This window comes from Equus caballus, chromosome 12, assembly GCF_041296265.1.
Source record: "Equus caballus isolate H_3958 breed thoroughbred chromosome 12, TB-T2T, whole genome shotgun sequence".
NCBI classification, from domain to species: Eukaryota; Metazoa; Chordata; class Mammalia; order Perissodactyla; family Equidae; genus Equus; species Equus caballus.
In genome coordinates, this window is record NC_091695.1 from 28,363,728 (window position 1) to 28,381,543 (window position 17,816).

Genomic DNA, 17,816 nt, shown 5'->3' on the forward strand with positions numbered 1-17,816 from the left:
CGGGTGCCCTGGGCCTGGCGCTGCCAGCCACGAGCGCCGCGCCTTGCCGCCCTGCAGCCGGGCGCGTCCTGCCTGCCTGCCTGCCCGGGCCCGTCGGCGCGTCCCTCCCCTCTCGCGCCGGACTGCTTCATGACTCAGGACTCCGTCTGAGCGCTCCGAGACCAGGCTCCCTGGGAACCGGAAGGACACAGCCCAGGGCGGGAGCAGCAGGAGAGCAGGGCCCCAGTGCGCGCATGGACTGACGCGCCTCCGCGCCTCCCTGTGGCCTGTGGTGCCTCTGAGCGCCAGGCTGCCCGGGCCTGGTCCCCCAGGTCTCAGCGAGAGAGGGTCTGGGCCTCGGGGGCCGAGGCGGGAAGCCCCTGGGCTTCCTGGTGGGGACGCCCCCATCCTGTGCTTCCACCCCCAGCTTTTTCATTCTGTCAACTGATTTCTACCCAAGAAAGTCCACTCGACCACACTGCCGCCACTGAATCAGCCTGGAGCCGGAGATGAGCCAGCTGCGGCCGATTTGTCACAGAATGACAGCTTATTCTCAGTATCCTTTATTGGCAGTGGAAAACGCCTAAGTACTTTATTGAAAGAAAGCAATAAATAATACTGTGATAAAAATAGTTCAAAAGGAGACTGTACATACTTTGTTACATAATCAGGAGGTTCACAAAAGATTAACAGAAAACAGAATGTAACAACGAATGAATCGTACAAGGAAGTTAAAAGCAGAAACCGAATGTAAACCGTCCACCGACAAAATGAGCTGTATAATAAATAATGCACCGTGGTGGGAACACATTTCCTGCTGGCTCTTTAATGTGCCATTTAAAAAGGAAAAGTTACATCTGCTACTTAGACAGTCCAAAACGGCTATATCGTCAAAAGCTAAAAATGTACCAATAGGTCCCTCCTTTCAACATGTTTACAAACAAATGTAAAAAGATGATTTACATAAGAAAAAATAAGGCCTTTAGTAGAGTCGCACTGCGTGGTTTCCTGGTTTCAGGGAGCCCGCGCCTTCCTCTTCCGGCAGGGGCGTCCCTGTGGAGCGCGGTGCTTCCTGCTTGGTCCTCAAAGAGCAGCGGGGCGGGGGCCCGAGTCCGCCCGTCGGGGCAGAGCCCAGAGAGCCCCCCAGCCCTTCCTGCGGCCGAGAGAAGTGCTCCCGGCTGGGGCTCGTGCCGGGCGCTGAGGACAAGCCGTGCGGGTCTCCAGGGACGAGCTCTGCAAGCTACTGAGAGCCACCAGAGATGCTCACAGTTCTGACGGCCCCTTCAGCCCAAATTTTATCAGAAGCTCATATTTAACACCAGGTACTTTCAGTCTGTTCACGCTGCAGAATAAAGCATTTCTTGCTAGAAAAAGTAGAGTAAGGTCAGTCATTAAAACGCAATTGCTTGAAATTAAGTCTGCTTGTTTCAAAATGATTGTTGTAGAGCTGGTTACATTTGTCAGGATAACGCGCACCATGTCATGATGATCTTACAAATGCAAATGCAGTAAAATCCTCTTCTCTCTCGCCGATTATTATTAAAAAATTAATGATAATTACAATAAATGCATAATTTACAAAAGCCCTGTATCTTTTCATAGGATTTATACATACAAGCATTACAGTACATTCGTTTGAAAGACTAAAATTAGATAGAAGAACAGAATCGATTTGAAAGGATATTTATAGCCTGGATATACATGAAAAAGTAACTAACTATATAAATGAAGTCATGTTTACATAAATATAAGAAACATTAAATTCTAAAATATTTTCTCTATGGTATTCGTGAATTTTTCACTAATTAAAAACTCTGTAATAAAATATCTTAGGGTCCATGTAACAAGTATCAACAGATTGCAGATCCACTGAATTCTGAAAGGCCGTCTTCGCCGGGTCCCGAGCGCTGCACGGTCATCTGTAGAAGTAGTGTGGGTAAACTGGAAAGGAAGCACAAACAGGACAATCAGCCTCAGGACGGGCCGCCCGGCGCGCACCTGCGTCCTGAGGCCCAGCCCTGCCTCCCTGCCCCTTGCGCTGTAGCTGCTTGAGAACTGAGATGAAACGTCAAGGAGTACGCGTATCAATGAGAAAATTCCTTGCTGACTTCCTTTTGGCGTATGTCTAAAAGTTACCAATTAAAAAGATTAGGAAACCAATCAAACCTTCTGGCGGAGACGTGAAAAGTGGAGAGCGGAACAGAGCCCCCGGCCCTGGCGCCACGAGCAGGGGCTGGGCTCCCAGCCCCACGTCACCCCTTCAGCGCGAGCGGGCTGCTCGTAACTGCACCCCTGCGATGGCAACGCAGCTGTGTGTTTAAAACCACCCGCCAGGCCCTCAGGGTCGCACGACAGCGTGGCCCCAGGAAACCTGGCCGTGCGGGGTGCGGCTCATTCAAGACCGTGTATTTCTAAGAAAGCCAGTGGGCGCCGCTGACCTGGGAGCGACACCAGCGCGGATGCCAGGGTCAAGGCGGAGAGCCGCCGTGCCGGGCGCTCTCAACCACGGGTGGTCGCCAGCCAAGAGCTGAGCCGGTGAGCTCCTGCCACGCGCTGCTCTCCTGCCTCCCCACCCCCAAAAGACATTAGCAGATACTGAAAAGAGTCCAGCACTTTCAGTTTTAAGGAAAAAATGCAAATACACTTTTTTCCTTAACAAATGAGGATACACGAACCCCTCTGTGACCAACTGTGAGCATACAGAACACCAGAACCACGTAACGGGTGCAGCCGGGCTTGCATGCGTGTTCCTAAAGGCCTGCAGGAATGGAAACGGGCTCTCCGGGCCAGGCAGCGCCCCCGTGCGGTCACCCGGCCGCCTCTGCGGCCTCCGGGCACGCGGAGCCCTCTACTCACCACCGGGCTTCAGCAGGAGTAAGTCCTGACCGTGGCGGCGTCCAGCCTCTGCGCTCCCGACACGCTGCCTGCTCCGACACCGGGGAGGAAGCGTGCAAACACAGCGTGCGGTTAGTCTTCAGACGTCACACGGGGCACACGTACACACACATCTGCACACCTACAACACCACCTACTGAGGGCTCCCAGGGAAACTGCTAGATGGGAGCGGACGAGCCAGGGAAAGAGAACCTAAGCGTCGCCAGGAGGGGGTTCTCTTCAGCCCCCAGCAGCCCTGGGAGCCACTGGCAGCTAATCTCACGACAGCAAGGACGCCTCAGATGATACACACTTCGTGATGTCCTCTGTGTAAGTGACAACTACTTCACCTGGTAACTTTGTTTCTCCTGAGACTCTCTAGATTTGCAGAGCAACTAGACTTTTCTTCAGGGCCTAAACGTGATATCCCCAAGGCCGGTGTGAGGTAGATAACCCGGGGCAGCGCTAGACACCACGGGGTGCTGGTGACCGGAGTCAAACGCAGGCCTGGCCTGACGGGAGACGCGCCCTCGGGCCACCTGCCCTCCGCGCCTGTCTGAGGGAGCATCCAGGGCACTCCTCCCCAGGGCCGGGCTGCAGGGGGTGGGTAGAGGACAATGACTCATCTAAGAACACTAAAACCCAGTCTCAGTTTCTGCCGGAAGTGATGTGTACCACTGAGGCCTTGTTCCTGTCGAGAAACACACGGCACGGCCCAAGAGGTGAGCCCCGCCTCTCCCTTGCAACCTGGACAGAAAATGTGCAAACACCTGGAGCAGATATTCCCGACTGCCAGTTACACAGTTTGTGTTCCCACGGGTCCAGCAGGAACACGTTTTATCAAGAATGTGCCGTGGTTCCAGAAGAGATGGCACGACAGCCAGCACTGTCGGTGAGCATGGGTCATCTTTCCAAACCCTGACCCTGAGGTCCCAGGAGGCCAGCTGCAGCTTCCCCAATGCCCCTTATTTAAGAAGGCATTGAGCAGTCCACTCTCCCGGGGTTGGGCCTCAGTTTTCCTATAAGGGTCAACAGCCGTCTTCCATGTAATATATTCCCTACACCTCTCTCTAGGCTTATTTTTAATTTATCTGAACTCTAATCTCAATGTCGCCGTCAATACTGAACACGGGAAGTGTGACTGAGTCTGAGGAAACTGGGCACGAAGCTGTGAAGAAAATCAGAAGGCGCTCCGTCAGCCTATTCAATAAGTGGAGGGCCGAGTTACCGTTAGAGTTATACAAATTACCTCATGCTCCTTAGAATAAGAATGCTACTGAAGACACTGCTACTCTTGCCCCATTAACCAGATCACTGAGCTCTGCAGAGAGATGCAGGCTTCCAGCAGCAGTGCTGCCCTGGGGGCCATCTCACCAAGCGTCCGGCTGAGCGAAGGCTTTACACACACGCGCTTTTCTCTCATTTTGATATAAGCAAGTGAGAGCCAAACTCACAAACCTACATACGGGAAGGGCTAAGAACAGGGAAACTTGTAAAAGCCAACTCAGGACAATTTTTAAAAGCGCTTCCTTTCCCATAGCCGATCCATGGGCCACAGAGAGGAGAACGAAGTCCTTCGTAACGGGAGCGTGGCTACAATGGCCCCAGCGGCCAGCACCACACGGGACCAGGACCCGCAGACGCCTCCTACGAGCCTGACGAGGAGCAGCCGTTTCACTGCCACAGCCGCTGAAGAGGACACGGCTGTACGACGACGGCCCTACAGACGGGGAGACTGAGGCACAGTGCTCGAGGCTGTGCCCCTCCTCAGTGGCAGAGCCAGGGTCCACCGAGGCCATCTGCCCTTGATCCTGTCATCGTGGGGGACGCGGTCAGAGCTGAGAGGTCTGTCAGTAAAGCGCGACCAACTTGTCATCAGCCGTGTCCTCCAAGCGGAGCGGCGGTCAAAGGGAAAACCGCAAGCTCCATCTGGAACCCTGACTGCAAGGCTCGTGCGCTCCCACGGCCCACCGCGCTCCAGTGACGACCTGCCCAGGCTCACCTTCTTCCTCCTCTCCGTCCTTATGGTGCGCAGTGACAGGGACCAACGCCAGCAGGGGTGGAGAGAGGAAAGGGAAGGCTCACAGAGGGGGAAACTGTGTTCTCTAAGATGGACTCAGTCACCTCTCCAGGTGGAGAGACGTCCCGGGAGCACCCGGCGTGGCCCGAGAGCTGCTGCACCACCTTCCGGCGGAGCCTTCCAGGGCTGCCTGCCACACACACAGGCTACAGGACGTCCACTCAGCACGCCGAGAACACACGCGACGCTCAGCTTTATTAGTTGGAAGGATATGCTAAGATTCAACCAGACAAGACTCTAAAAAACCTACATTATTGTTAAACTGTTATGCACAGATGTTAGGATTCATTTTAAAACACTTAACCTGGGCATGCACCAGTACTCAATGCCTTGTAACACAATCAAGAGGCCATTCTGGATCACGGTTAACATTCCAGCCACAAAGCTGCTCTTGCCGCCCACAGCGGCTGGCCGCCCCTGCACACCTACCGTCCAGCTGCGTCTTCTTCGGCTGCATGGAGGGTGAGGACAGAGAGGAGGTGACCTGGAAGTTGGCGGGGAGAGTCTCTGCGGACCCAGCAGCTAAGCCACGAACATCCTTTGGTCTAAATTTTTTTCTCCAAAAAGGTGCTCTCCTAAAGCTTTTATCATGGTCCTGGGAAATTAAAGGACAGAAAACAAGACTGATTTTAAAATAAAGGACAAAAATAGACAGTCAAGTTACCAGCCTTGGACCTGACTGCTGAACTTGTCACTGCATGTTTGTTCACACCTATTTAACCCGTTCCTGATAACCACAGGATCTACTGTCCCCACCGGGAACTTCTGAGAGTGACGGGCCCAGTAACACTATGTGGGGCCCTCACTGGGCATCGATGAGGACGGCCCTGGGCCGGCCAGGTGCATGTGCCTCCTGTTCATCACCCTGTTTCCTTTCTTATCTTGGAGAAATCATCTTCTTGCCGTATAAGATAATACATTTCTATTTGTCTTAAAATAGTTTCCAAGCTGGAAGCAGTTCTGCCTTAGAGCCGGGGAAGAGCCAGCAAGCGCTCCTTTAGCTGTCCTCCTAGTCACCAGGCAAACTCACGTTTTCTTAAGGGGCAACGAAGGAAAGAATAAAAACAGTGTGGGAACAAACCAGTCACGACTGTGTGAGGGGAAATTAACATGTTGCGTTTCTCTAATCTCCTTCTAACAGGTTTCTCCAAAGCACAGGGACTCTGGATTGGGGTCAGACATCCAGCGGTCCCCAAACATAGCCCATGGACACCATGCCTCGGCTGCCACCAATGTTGATGGGAACAACATTTTTGAGGGCTATCAAAACTTAAATAGCAAATATTTTAAAAACAGAAAACCTCAGACTGAAAATACGAGTTTCTTACTATCTCATTTAACACATTTTTGAGAGCAAAGCTTAGCTCAGGAGGTAAAATCATCTCCACACTTAGAAGAGAGACTGCCGACGGGGCTCACGTGCATATGAACAAATAATTCACACTGAATGCAAATTTAAATAAAATTCATTAGGCTGAAAACTCACTTCATCAAAACTTCTGTCCGTCCCCATGACCAAAAGGTTGTTAAATTCTCGTTCCAAGACAGCGCGAGCCTGAAATCATAACAAAACAACAATACCGCAAAGCTTCATCAATCTAATCTGAAGGACGTTAGCATATCACAACTGTTTTTCAAATCAAGACTTTTAAAAAGCTCAGGCTATAAACACCTTGAGCCATGACAGCATTTAATTTAATTGAATTAATTAATTTATTTGAGGAAGATTAGCACTGAGCTAACACCAGCTGCCAATCCTCCTCTTTTTTGCTGAGGAAGACTGGCCCTGAGCTAGAATCCATGCCCATCTTCCTCTATTTTATATGTGGGACGCTGCCACAGCATGGCTTGCCAAGTGCTTCCACGTCTGCACCCGGGCTCCGAACCGGCGAACCCCGGGCTGCCGAGAAGCAGAACGTGCGCACTTAACCACTGCAACACCGGGCTGGCCCCCACAACCACATTTTAAATTAGGGGATTCCTGCGGAGCCCATGGATGGGCTTTCAGGGAAAGGGACCCATGACCGCTGGCAGACTATCTACGAAAGTGTGCTCTGTGGGTTGGTGCTGGTGGGGGGATGGGGGGTATCGGCAAAAGACATACAATCTTCTGTAGAAGAAGAATAAATTTCCTGATTCTCAGGTGAGCCCGTGTGTCAAAAAGAATCACACAGGGCAATAGAAACAAAATTAACAGAATCTCCATCGGTGTACCTATGAGCATTTCTCTTTCCACGTAAGAACTAAATACACGTCGTCACTCCTACGAGCATATGGACTTGCACGAAGTTTCCCCTTTTTTTTTAATCGCAAGACTCTCATGCTGACAACAGAAAATGGAAGGACAGGCAAAACTAATGAAGAATTAAGCATTGCTGGTTTGGAACCAGTATTTTGTGGATTAGGGATAGTTGTCTGAGGTACTGTGAAGTTTTGTGTCCACTCAGTTAACCAGCTAGACGTCTCCATCAGGAGACCTGACTGAACGCTGAGTGAGAGCCGGGCCGGCTCTGCAGCATACCTGTGTGTTCTGCTTAGGGATCTGTAACAAGAGCGCCAGTGCACTGAAATCGAAGGTTTCATCTAAGGCCACAAGTGCACCGTGAACGCCACTCTCCACCAGATTGTTTGCATATTCTTTAAGACCAATTGAGACGATCCAGCGAATCACTCGATCGTTGCTCCACACAAGCACGTCTACAGGTGAACAGAAACAATTAGAACGGCGTCTGCACAAAGCTGTCTTCATCATGCACACCTGTAACAGCACACAGAAGGTGGGCAGGCAACCGCTGCTGCATTTAGAGGTCACGCCTCGGCCCTCCTCCATCGAAGGGAAACTGTCCCACTAGAACTCATGCTGCCAAAGAACCCAAGAGCAATGAAGTTCTTACGGACATTTATTTTCTAGAGAACAGAAAATGAGGAGGATCCAGGGTCAGAAACCAGAAGGACAGAGAAGAAGCTGAATGCCCACCAGGCACGAGCGCGCTTCCTCTACAGCCTTCAGAGTTTCTGAAACACTTTCTTTTCGTCAGAGAAGGAGTTGGCGCCCTGCTCGATTCAACACAAATGTCTCATTTGTAATCTTGAAGCTTGTTTCCTTGAAGCCTTTTTTGTTGTCTCATTTTAAAAAGAGAGAAACTTAAAGATGCTCTCCAGCATACCAGAGACTGGGGGGAAGATCTTACACCACACGAAGTGATCCATTATTAAATTCGCTCTAGTAGAGATCTAAAAATAGCCACTCCATGAAAATATCTCCGGATGCTCACCAATCACTTCCAAAGACAACTTTTGTCAACTATAAAAAGATTTAAAACAGATACAGAAAACAGACAAAACTGATTTACCCATTTTATTTCCAATGCCCTTTTATACTATACACACACACACACTATATATATAGTATAAAATATACGCACTACATATATAGTATAAAGCGTGTATATATATATAGTATAAAAGCTGGCTTACGGTTTTTCTTGTGATTCACGTTAGCTCAATCATGACCAGACTATCCTTTAAACGGGCTGTGTCCTCAACCAGTTTTGTCTTCAGTTTCTTTCTTTGTAAAACCTGGGGAAGAAGACAGCACTCACACGCACGGGGTTGTGGGAAGGATTAAACAATTAACCTCTGAAAGTGCTTCGAGTTCTTAAGTCTTACCTATTATTATGACTGTTGTTAGTGATTTCTTTATTCTGAAAATTCTGGGAGATTTTACTTTGAGCTTAATCGTTAACGTCTTACTTAAAAGCAGACTATTGTAGTCGATGCTTTCGAGGCATGCCGGGTGAGAGGCTCCCATTGCATCTCCCCACCTGCGCTCTCACTGAGCCGCCTCTGCCATCGTCCCCTGCTAAGGAGCTCCTCCTCCACCTCCAAGGCCCAGCTGAACCAGCGCCTCTGTGCTGCCCCCTGAGCCCTGGAGGCAGAGCCACAGGGCTCCATCTGTGCTCCTGAAGCCCTCTGATAAGTGGCTAGAGCAGAATCGCCACACTGGAGTCCAGTGAGCCGATAGCAGAGTCCTGCCCGTCTGTGCCCTGCTGTTACCCAGCAGTGTGGCACGGGGTGGCATTTCTGAGTGAAGGAGTACACACGTCAGAACAAGTCACAGGAGGAGTGTTCCCCTTGAGACGGTTCGCGCAGACTGACGTAAGCACAAGAAAGCAGGCACAGGTGCTGTGCCTCAGAGGAGGACCGTGCTTCCTCCCAGAGATACAGGGCGTGGTGGCGCACCCTGGTGGTAAGTCACGAGCTGCCCCACAGCACAGCCACACACAGACAGGTGCTGTGGTGCTGCGGCCAGGGAGCGAACCTGGGCCGCTGAGTGCTGGGGGCCAGACTTTAACCACCAGGCCATGAGAGGAGGGTCTTCAAAGCACTCATCTCCAACCCTCCCTCCTCTGTAAGGATGCCAGACTAGTTTTCTCCACTTAACAAATTTCCTAATATTTTTAAAAATGGGAAATCACTAACCCACAGCCAGCATCATACTCAATGGGGAAAAACTGAGCGCCATCCCCCTGAGAACAGGAACAAGACAAGGGAGCCCACTCCCACCACTCTTACTGAACATAGTACTGCAGGTTTGGGCCAGAGCAATTAGGCAAGAAAAAGAAAGAAAAGGAATCCAAATTGGCAGTGAAGAAGTGTAACTCTCACTGTTTGCAGACGACATGATTTTATATAGAGAAAACCCTAAAGAAGCCATGGCGGGGTCGGCTCGGTGGCTGAGTGGCTAAGTTCGCACGCTCCGCTGAGGCAGCCCAGGGTTCGGATCCTGGGCACGGACATGGCACCGCTCATCAGGCCACGTTGAGACGGCGTCCCACATCCCACAACTAGAAAGACATGCAACTAAGATATGCAACTATGTACCAGGGGGGTTTGGGAAATAAAGCAGGAAAAAAAAAAAAAAAGATTGGCAACAGTTGTTAGCCTAGGTGCCAATCTTTAAAAAAAAAAAAAAAGAAGCCATGGGAAAACTATTAGAAATAAACATCTACAGCAAAGTTGCAGGATACAAAGTCTACTTACAAAAATCAGTTGCATTTCTCTACTCTAATAACAAACTAACAGAACGAGAACTCAAGAATAGAATACCATTTACAATCGCAACAAAGAGAATAAAATATCTAGAAATAGGGGTGACGTCAGCAACATGGCAGCGTGAGCACACCCAGGACTCTCTCCCCTCCAAATTACAACTAAAAAGAGCAACTGCTTTCCAACCAAAAAAAAAAAAATCCCAATAACAGAAATCCTCACAGACCCACAGCAGCCAAACGACGGAAGGCGGAGAGGCTGGAGCCGCCCTCGGAGGAGCTGGAACGGGGTCTTCGCTCCCTCCCCTAGAGACTGGGATCGCTGCCGTGGGTGTGAGAAGGAGCAGGGGAGGGGCCGTGCATTGGGAGATCGTGCAGGACTCCCACCGCTGGAGCAGCGGAAACCCTCTAACAGGGGACAGCTTTCGCGTGGGGGAACCCCAGCAAGCCAGGGCCCTGGGAGACCAGAGAGCGAGAGCTGTGCCAATCCAGGTCGGCATGAGAGAAAGTGTCCCTCCTCCCTCCACCCATGCTGGGCGCCACCATCGTGGCTGAAGGCGCAGGGCTCAGAACCAAGGCTCTCGACCCCCATCTAGTGGCGACAGGCTGTACCTGCAACCAAATAACAGCATCATGCGCAAAAACCTCTCCTCTACCATCCAGCAATTTATAAAAGTTCCAGTCCAAAAGGAAAACAATAAAAACACAGAATTATGTCCTGAGGGCTTGGAAATGGGTAAAGTAAGTGAAGAGGAGTTCAAAATAGCTATCCTCAAAATACTCAATGAGGTAAAGGGAAATATAGAGAAACAAGTCAACAAGTTCTGGAGTTACTTCACAAAAGAGATTGAAATTATAAAGAAGAATCAATTAGAAACACTAGAGACGAAAAACACAATGGACCAGATAAAACAGAATACAGATTCCCTGAATGCCCGTGTAGACACCATAGAGGAGCAAACTAGCATAATCAAAGACAGGCTGAATGGCTCCAGACAGAGGAAGAAAGACAACTAAGAATTAAAAAAACTGAAGAAAAGCTCAGAGAAATAGCTGACTCAATGAGAAAATGCAACTTAAGAATCATCGGAATTCCTGAGGGCGTGGAAAAGGAAAATGGAGCAGAAAGTGTGCTCAACGAAATCAGAGAAGAGAACTTCCCAAATCTAGGGATTGAGAGAGAAATGTGTGTGGAGGAAGCTTTCAGATCTCCTACATTTGTCAACGTAAAAAGACCTACTGCAAGGTACATAGTAGTAAAAATGGCAAAAATGAAGGACAGAGAAAGAATACTCAGGGCAGCAAGGCAGAAGAAAAGAACCTACAAAGGAACCCCTATCAGACCTTCAGCGGATTTCTCGACAGAAACCTTACAAGCTAGGAGAGACTGGAGTGACATATTCAAAACTTTAAAGGATAAAAATCTTCAGCCAAGAATACTCTATCCAGGAAAAATATCCTTCAGATAGGAGGGAGAAATTAAATCTTTTCCAGACAAACAAAAGCTAAGGGACTTCGTAGTCACAGGACCTTCACTACAAGAAATCCTCAAGAAGGCTCTCATACCTGAAAAAAGAAAAAAAGGGAGTAAGGGGTCACAAAACACAGAGTAGGGAGACAAATAGACAGAAGCTAAATAGGATAGCAAATATTCAACTATAGCATTAGGATAAAGGGAAGGAAATCACCAAAGCAAAGATAATCTTATCACTCTAACCACAAACTCACAACACAAGTTGGAATAAGAGATGAAAATAATAATTTCGGAGGGGAGGAGGAAAGGGACTGAAACAATCTAGGCTAAGGAAGTAAGAGACCACCAGAAAATGGACTATGTTATACACGAGATTCTGAATACAAACTTCAGGGTAGCCACTAAACTGAACAACAGAACAGAAACATAAAACATAAATAAGGAAAAATCTAAGAAACCCAGCCTAAGAAACTGCAGAAGTCAATGGGTAGGCTAAAACACACAGGACAAGAAACAAAGGAAACACAGGAAAACCGGAAAACGAGCAACAGAATGACAGCATTCAGCCCTCATGCATCAATACTCACCCTCAACGTAAACGGATTGAACTCGCCAATAAAAAGACACAGAGTGGCAAAATAGATTAAAGAACGAGATCCAACAATTTGTTGCCTCCAGGAAACACACCTCAGCTCCAAGGACAAACACAGGCTCAGAGTGAAGGGGTGGAAGACAACACTCCAAGCCAATAGCAAACAAAAGAAAGCAGGGGTCGCAATGCTTATATCAGACAAAACAGACTTCAAGATAAGGCAGGTAAAGAGAGACATAGAGGGCCAATATATAATGATCAGAGGGACACTTCATCAAGAAGAAATAACGCTTATAAATATCTATGCCCCCAACACAGGAGCACCAAAGTTCATAAAGTAACTATTAACAAACCTAAAAGAAGATATCAAAAATAACACAAAAATAGTAGGGGACCTCAACACCACACTCACATCAATGGATAGATCATCCAGACAGGAAATCAACAGAGAAACAGTGGAGCTAAACGAAAAGCTAAAACAGTGGGACTTCATAGATACATATAGAATGCTTCATCCAAAAACAGCAGAATACACATTCTTCTCAAGCGTGCATGGAACATTCTCAAGGATAGACCATAGGTTGGGAAACAAGGCAAGCCTCTACAAATTTAAAAAAATTGAAATAATAACGAGCATCTTCTCTGATCATAATGTTATAAGGCTAGAAATTAATTACAAGGAAGAAGCTGAGAAAGGCACAAGGATGTGGAGACTAAACAATACGCTATTGAACAAGCAATGGATCATGGAAGAAATTAAAGAAGAAATCCAAAAATACCTGGAGACAAATGAAAATGATAGCATGCTATACCAACTCATATGGGATGCAGCAAAAGCTCTATTAAGAGGAAAATTCATGGCCATTCAGGGACATCTTAACAAACCAGAAAATCAGCAATCTTAAACTACACCTAACTGAATTAGAGAAAGAAGAACAAACAAAGCCAAAAGTCAGCAGAAGGAGAGAAATAATAAAAATCAGAGCAGAAATAAATGGTATTGAAACAAAAAAGGCAGTAGAAAGGATTAATGAAACAAAGAGCTTGTTCTTTGAGAAGGTAAATAAAATTGACAAACTCCTAGCCAGACTTACAAAGAAAAAAAGAGAGAAAGCTCAAATAAACAAAATCAGAAATGAAAGAGGAGAAATAACAACAGACTCCACAGAAATACAATGGATTATAAGAGAATACTACGCAAAAACTATATGCCAGCAAAATGGATAACCTACAGGAAATGGATAAATTCTTGGACTCCTACAATCTCCCAAAGCTCACTCAAGAAGGAGGAGACAATCTGAACAGACCAGTCACAAGCAAAGAGACTGAAACAGCCATCAAAAGCACCCAAAGAATAAACCCCCAGGACCAGATGGCTTTCCTGGGGAATTTTACCAAACTTTCAGAGAGGATTTAATACCTATCCTTTTCAAGCTATTCCAAAAAATTAGGGAGGATGGAACACTTCCTAACACATTCTACGAGGCCAACATCATGCTGATACCAAAGCCTGACAAGGACAGCACGAAAAAGAACTACAGGCCAATACCGCTGATGAACACAGATGCAAAAATTCTCAACAAAATTTTGGCAACCAGAATACAGTAATTCATCAAAAGGATCCTACATCATGATCAGGTGGGATTCATACCAGGGACACAGGGATGGTTCAGCATCCGCAAATCAATCAATGTGATACACCACATCAACAAACTGAGGAATAAAAACCACATGATCATCTCAATAGATGCAGAGAAAGCATTTGACAAGATCCAACAGCCATTTATGATAAAAACTCAACAAAATGGGGATAGACGGGAACTACCTCAACACAATAAAGGCCATAGATGACAAACCCACAGCCAACATCGTACTCAATGGGCAAAAACTGAGCACCATCCCCCTGAGAACCGGAACGAGACAAGGATGCCCTCTATCACCACTCTTATTCAGCATAGTACTGGAGGTCCTGGCCAGAGCAATCAGGCAAGAAAAAGGAATAAAAGGAATCCAAATAGGGGCGGAAGAAGTGAAACTCTCGCTATTTGCAGACGACGTGATCTTATACATAGAAAACCCCAAAGAATCCATTGGAAAACTTTTAGAAGTAATCAACAACTACAGCAAAGTAGCAGGATATAAAATCAATTTACATAAATCAGTAGCATTTCTATACTCTAATAACAAACTAACAGAAAAAGAACTCAAGAACACAATACCATTCATAATCGCAACAAAAAGAAGAACATACCTCAGGGTGAATTTAACTAAGGAAGTGAAAGACCTATACAATGAAAATTACAAGGCTTTTCTGAAAGAAATGGATGACGACATAAAGAGATGGAAAGACATTCCATGCACATGGATTGGAAGAATAAACACAGTTAAAATATCCACTCTACCTAAAGCAATCTACAGATTCAACGCCATCCCAATCAGAATCCCAATGACATCTTTACAGAAATAGAACAAAGAATCCTAAAATTAATATGGGACAACAAAAGACCCTGAATTGCTAAAGCAATCCTGAGAAAGAAGAACAAAGCTGGAGGCATCACAATCCCTGACTTCAAAACATACCACAAAGCTACAGTAATCAAAACAGCATGGTACTGGTACAAAAACAGCTGCACAGATCCATGGAACAGAACTGAAAGCGCAGAAATAAAACCACACATCTATGGACAGCTAATCTTCAACAAAGGAGCTGAGGGCCTACAATGGAGAAAAGAAAGTCTCTTCAACAAACGGCGCTGGGAAAACTGGAAAGCCACATGTAAAAGAATGAAAATTGGACCATTCTTTTTCACCATTCACCAAAATGAACTCAAAATGGATCAAAGACCTAAAGGTAAGACCTGAAACCATAAGGCTTCTAGAAGAAAATATAGGAAGTACACTCTTTGACATCAGTATTAAAGGGATCTTTTCGGACACCATGTCTTCTCAGAGAAGGGAAACAATAGAAAGAATAAACAAATGGGACTTCATCAGACGAAAGCGCTTCTTCAAGGCAAGGGAAAACAGGAGTGAAACAAAAAAACAACCCAATAACTGGGAAAAAACATTTCCAAGTAATACATCTGACAAAGGCTTAATATCCATAACAGATGAAGAACTCACACAACTCAACAACAAAAAATTAAACAACCCGATCAAAAAATGGACAGGAGACATGAACAGACATTTCTCCCAAGAAGATATACGGATGGCCAATAGGCACATGAAAAGACGCTCATCATCGCTGATCATCAGGGAAGTGCAAATCAAAACTACACTAAGATATTACCTTACACCCATTAGAGTGACAAAAATAACTGAAACAAATAGTAATAAATGTTGGAGAGGTTGTGGAGAAAAAGGAACCCTCATACACTGCTGGCGGGAATGCAAACTGGTGCAGCCACTATGGAAAACAGTATGGAGATTCCTCAAAAAATTAAAAATAGAACTACCATACGATCCAGCCATCCCACTACTGGGTATCTATCCAAAGAGCTTGAAGTCAGCAATTCCAAAAGTCCTATGCACCCCAATGTTCACTGCAGCATTATTTACAATAGCCAAGACATGGAAGCAACCTAAGTGCCCATCAACAGATGACTGGATAAAGAAGATGTGGTACATATATACAATGGAACACTACTCAGCCGTAAAAAAGAACAAAATCGTCCCATTTGCAACAACATGGATGGACCTTGAGGGAATTATGTTAAGTGAAATAAGCCAGATAGACAAGACAATCTCTGTGTGACTCCACTCCTATGAGGAATTTAAACCTGTGGGCAAAGAGAACAGATTAGTGGCTACCAGGGGAAGGGGGGGTGGGGGGTGGGCACAAAGGGTGAAGGGTTGCACCTACAACACGACTGACAGACGATAATACATAACTGAAATTTCACAAGATTGTAACCTATCATTAACTCAATAAAAATTTTTTTAAAAAATAAAATAAAGTAAAAAATCTCACAACATGAAAAAAAAATACCCAGGAATAAATTTAATAGGGGGAGGGTGAAAGGGGTGATTAAGCACACGTGTGTGGTGATGGCTTGTAATTAGTCTTTGGGTGGTGAACATGATGGAATCTACATAGAATTTGAAACATGCTATGATGTACATCTGAAAGTTATATAATGTTATAATCAAATGTTACTGCGATAAAAAAATAAAAAATAAAAAGATCTATACAAGGAAAACTATAAGACATCACTGAAAGAAATCAATAATGACAAAAGAAATGGGAAGATATTCCATGCACATGGATTTGGAAGAATAAGCATAGTTAAAATGTCCATTCTAGGGGCCGGCCCGGTGGTGCAGCGGTTAAGTGCGCACGTTCTGCTTCTCAGCAGCCCGGGGTCCACCGGTTCGGATCCTGGGTGCGGACGGGGCACTGCTTGGCAAAAGCCATGCTGTGGAAGGCGTCCCACATACAAAGTAGAGGAAGATGGGCATGGATGTTAGCTCAGGGCCAGTCTTTCTCAGCAAAAAGAAGAGGATTGGCAGTAGTTAGCTCAGGGCTGATCTTCCTAAAAGAAAAAAAAAAGTCCATTCTACCTAAAGCAATCTATAGATTCAATGGAATCCCAATCAGAATCCCAGTGACATTCTTCATAGAACAAAGAATCTTAAAATTCACATGGGTCAACAAAAGACCCTGAATAGCCAAAGCAATCCTGAGAAAGAACAACAAAGCTGGAGCATCACAGTGCCTGACTTCAAAACGTACTACAGACCCATAGTGATCAAAACAGCATGGTACTGGTACAAAAACAGGCACACAGATCAATGGAAGAGAACCGAAAGCCCAGAAATAAAACCACACATCTACAGACAGCTAATCTTCGGCAAAGGAGCTAAGAATATACAATGGAGAAAGGAAAGCCTCTTCAATAAATGGTGCTGGGAAAACTGGACAGCCACATGCAAAACAACGAAAGTAGACCACTACCTTTCTCCATACACAAAAATAGACTCAAAATGGACCAGAGACTTGAAGGTAAGAGCTGAAACCATAAAACTTCTGGAAGAAAATACAGGCAGTCCACTCTTTGACATCACACTTAAAAGGATCTTACTGAATACCATGTCTACCCAGACAAGGAAAACAAAAGAAAAAAAGAAACAAGTGGGACTTCATCAGACTAAAGAGCTTCTGGAAGTCAAAGGAAATCAAGATTAAAATGAAAAAACAACCCACCAAATGGGAGAAAATATTTGCAAATCATATATCCGACAAGGAGTTAATCTCCATAATATAGAAACAACTCACACAAATGAACAACAAAAAAAACAAACAACCCAATCAAAAAGTAGGCAGAGGATACGAACAGACATTTTTCCAAAGAAGATAGCTGGATGGCCAATAGGCACATGAAAAGATGCTCAACATCACTAATCATCAGGGAAATGCAAATCAAAACTACATTTAGGGGCCGGGGCCGTGGCCGAGTGGCTAAGTTCGCATGCCCCGCTTTAGAGGCCCAGGGTTTCACTGGTTCAGATCCTGGGTGGAGATATGGCACCACTCATCAAGCCATGCTGAGGTGGCACCCCACATAGCACAGACAGAAGGACGTGCAACTGGAGGATACAACTATGTACTGGCAGGCTTTGGGGAGAAGAAGAAGGGGAAAAAAGAAAAAAAAGATTGGCAACAGATGTTAGCTCAGGTGCCTGTCTTTAAAAAAAAACCTAAAAAGCAAAAAACTACACTTAGATATCTTACACCCATTAGAATGGCTATAATCACCAAGACAAAAA

The 17,816-nt window shown here is 46.1% G+C and overlaps 1 protein-coding gene across 32 annotated transcripts in view; it reads right to left on the reverse strand.

Annotated features, from left to right (window-relative positions):
* Nucleotides 1–538: 538 nt before the first annotated feature.
* LOC138916646 (liprin-alpha-1-like) overlaps nucleotides 539–17,816 on the reverse strand; it is a 114,599-nt gene continuing 97,321 nt past the window's right edge. For 21 of the 32 annotated variants that reach the window (XM_070229654.1, XM_070229645.1, XM_070229651.1 and 18 more), the window contains 3 exons: nucleotides 7,455–7,630; nucleotides 6,420–6,488; nucleotides 5,119–5,528 (listed from right to left, as the gene is read on the reverse strand). In XM_070229654.1, the coding sequence (XP_070085755.1) occupies nucleotides 5,256–5,528; nucleotides 6,420–6,488; nucleotides 7,455–7,630 (518 nt within the window). In that variant the 3' untranslated portion in view covers nucleotides 5,119–5,255. Of the gene's footprint in view, nucleotides 1,921–2,835; nucleotides 2,904–5,118; nucleotides 5,529–6,419; nucleotides 6,489–7,454; nucleotides 7,631–8,100; nucleotides 8,238–8,410; nucleotides 8,513–16,035; nucleotides 16,583–17,816 lie in introns of those variants that run through there. The other 11 variants (XM_070229662.1, XM_070229661.1, XM_070229663.1 and 8 more) reach the window with 5 other exon arrangements.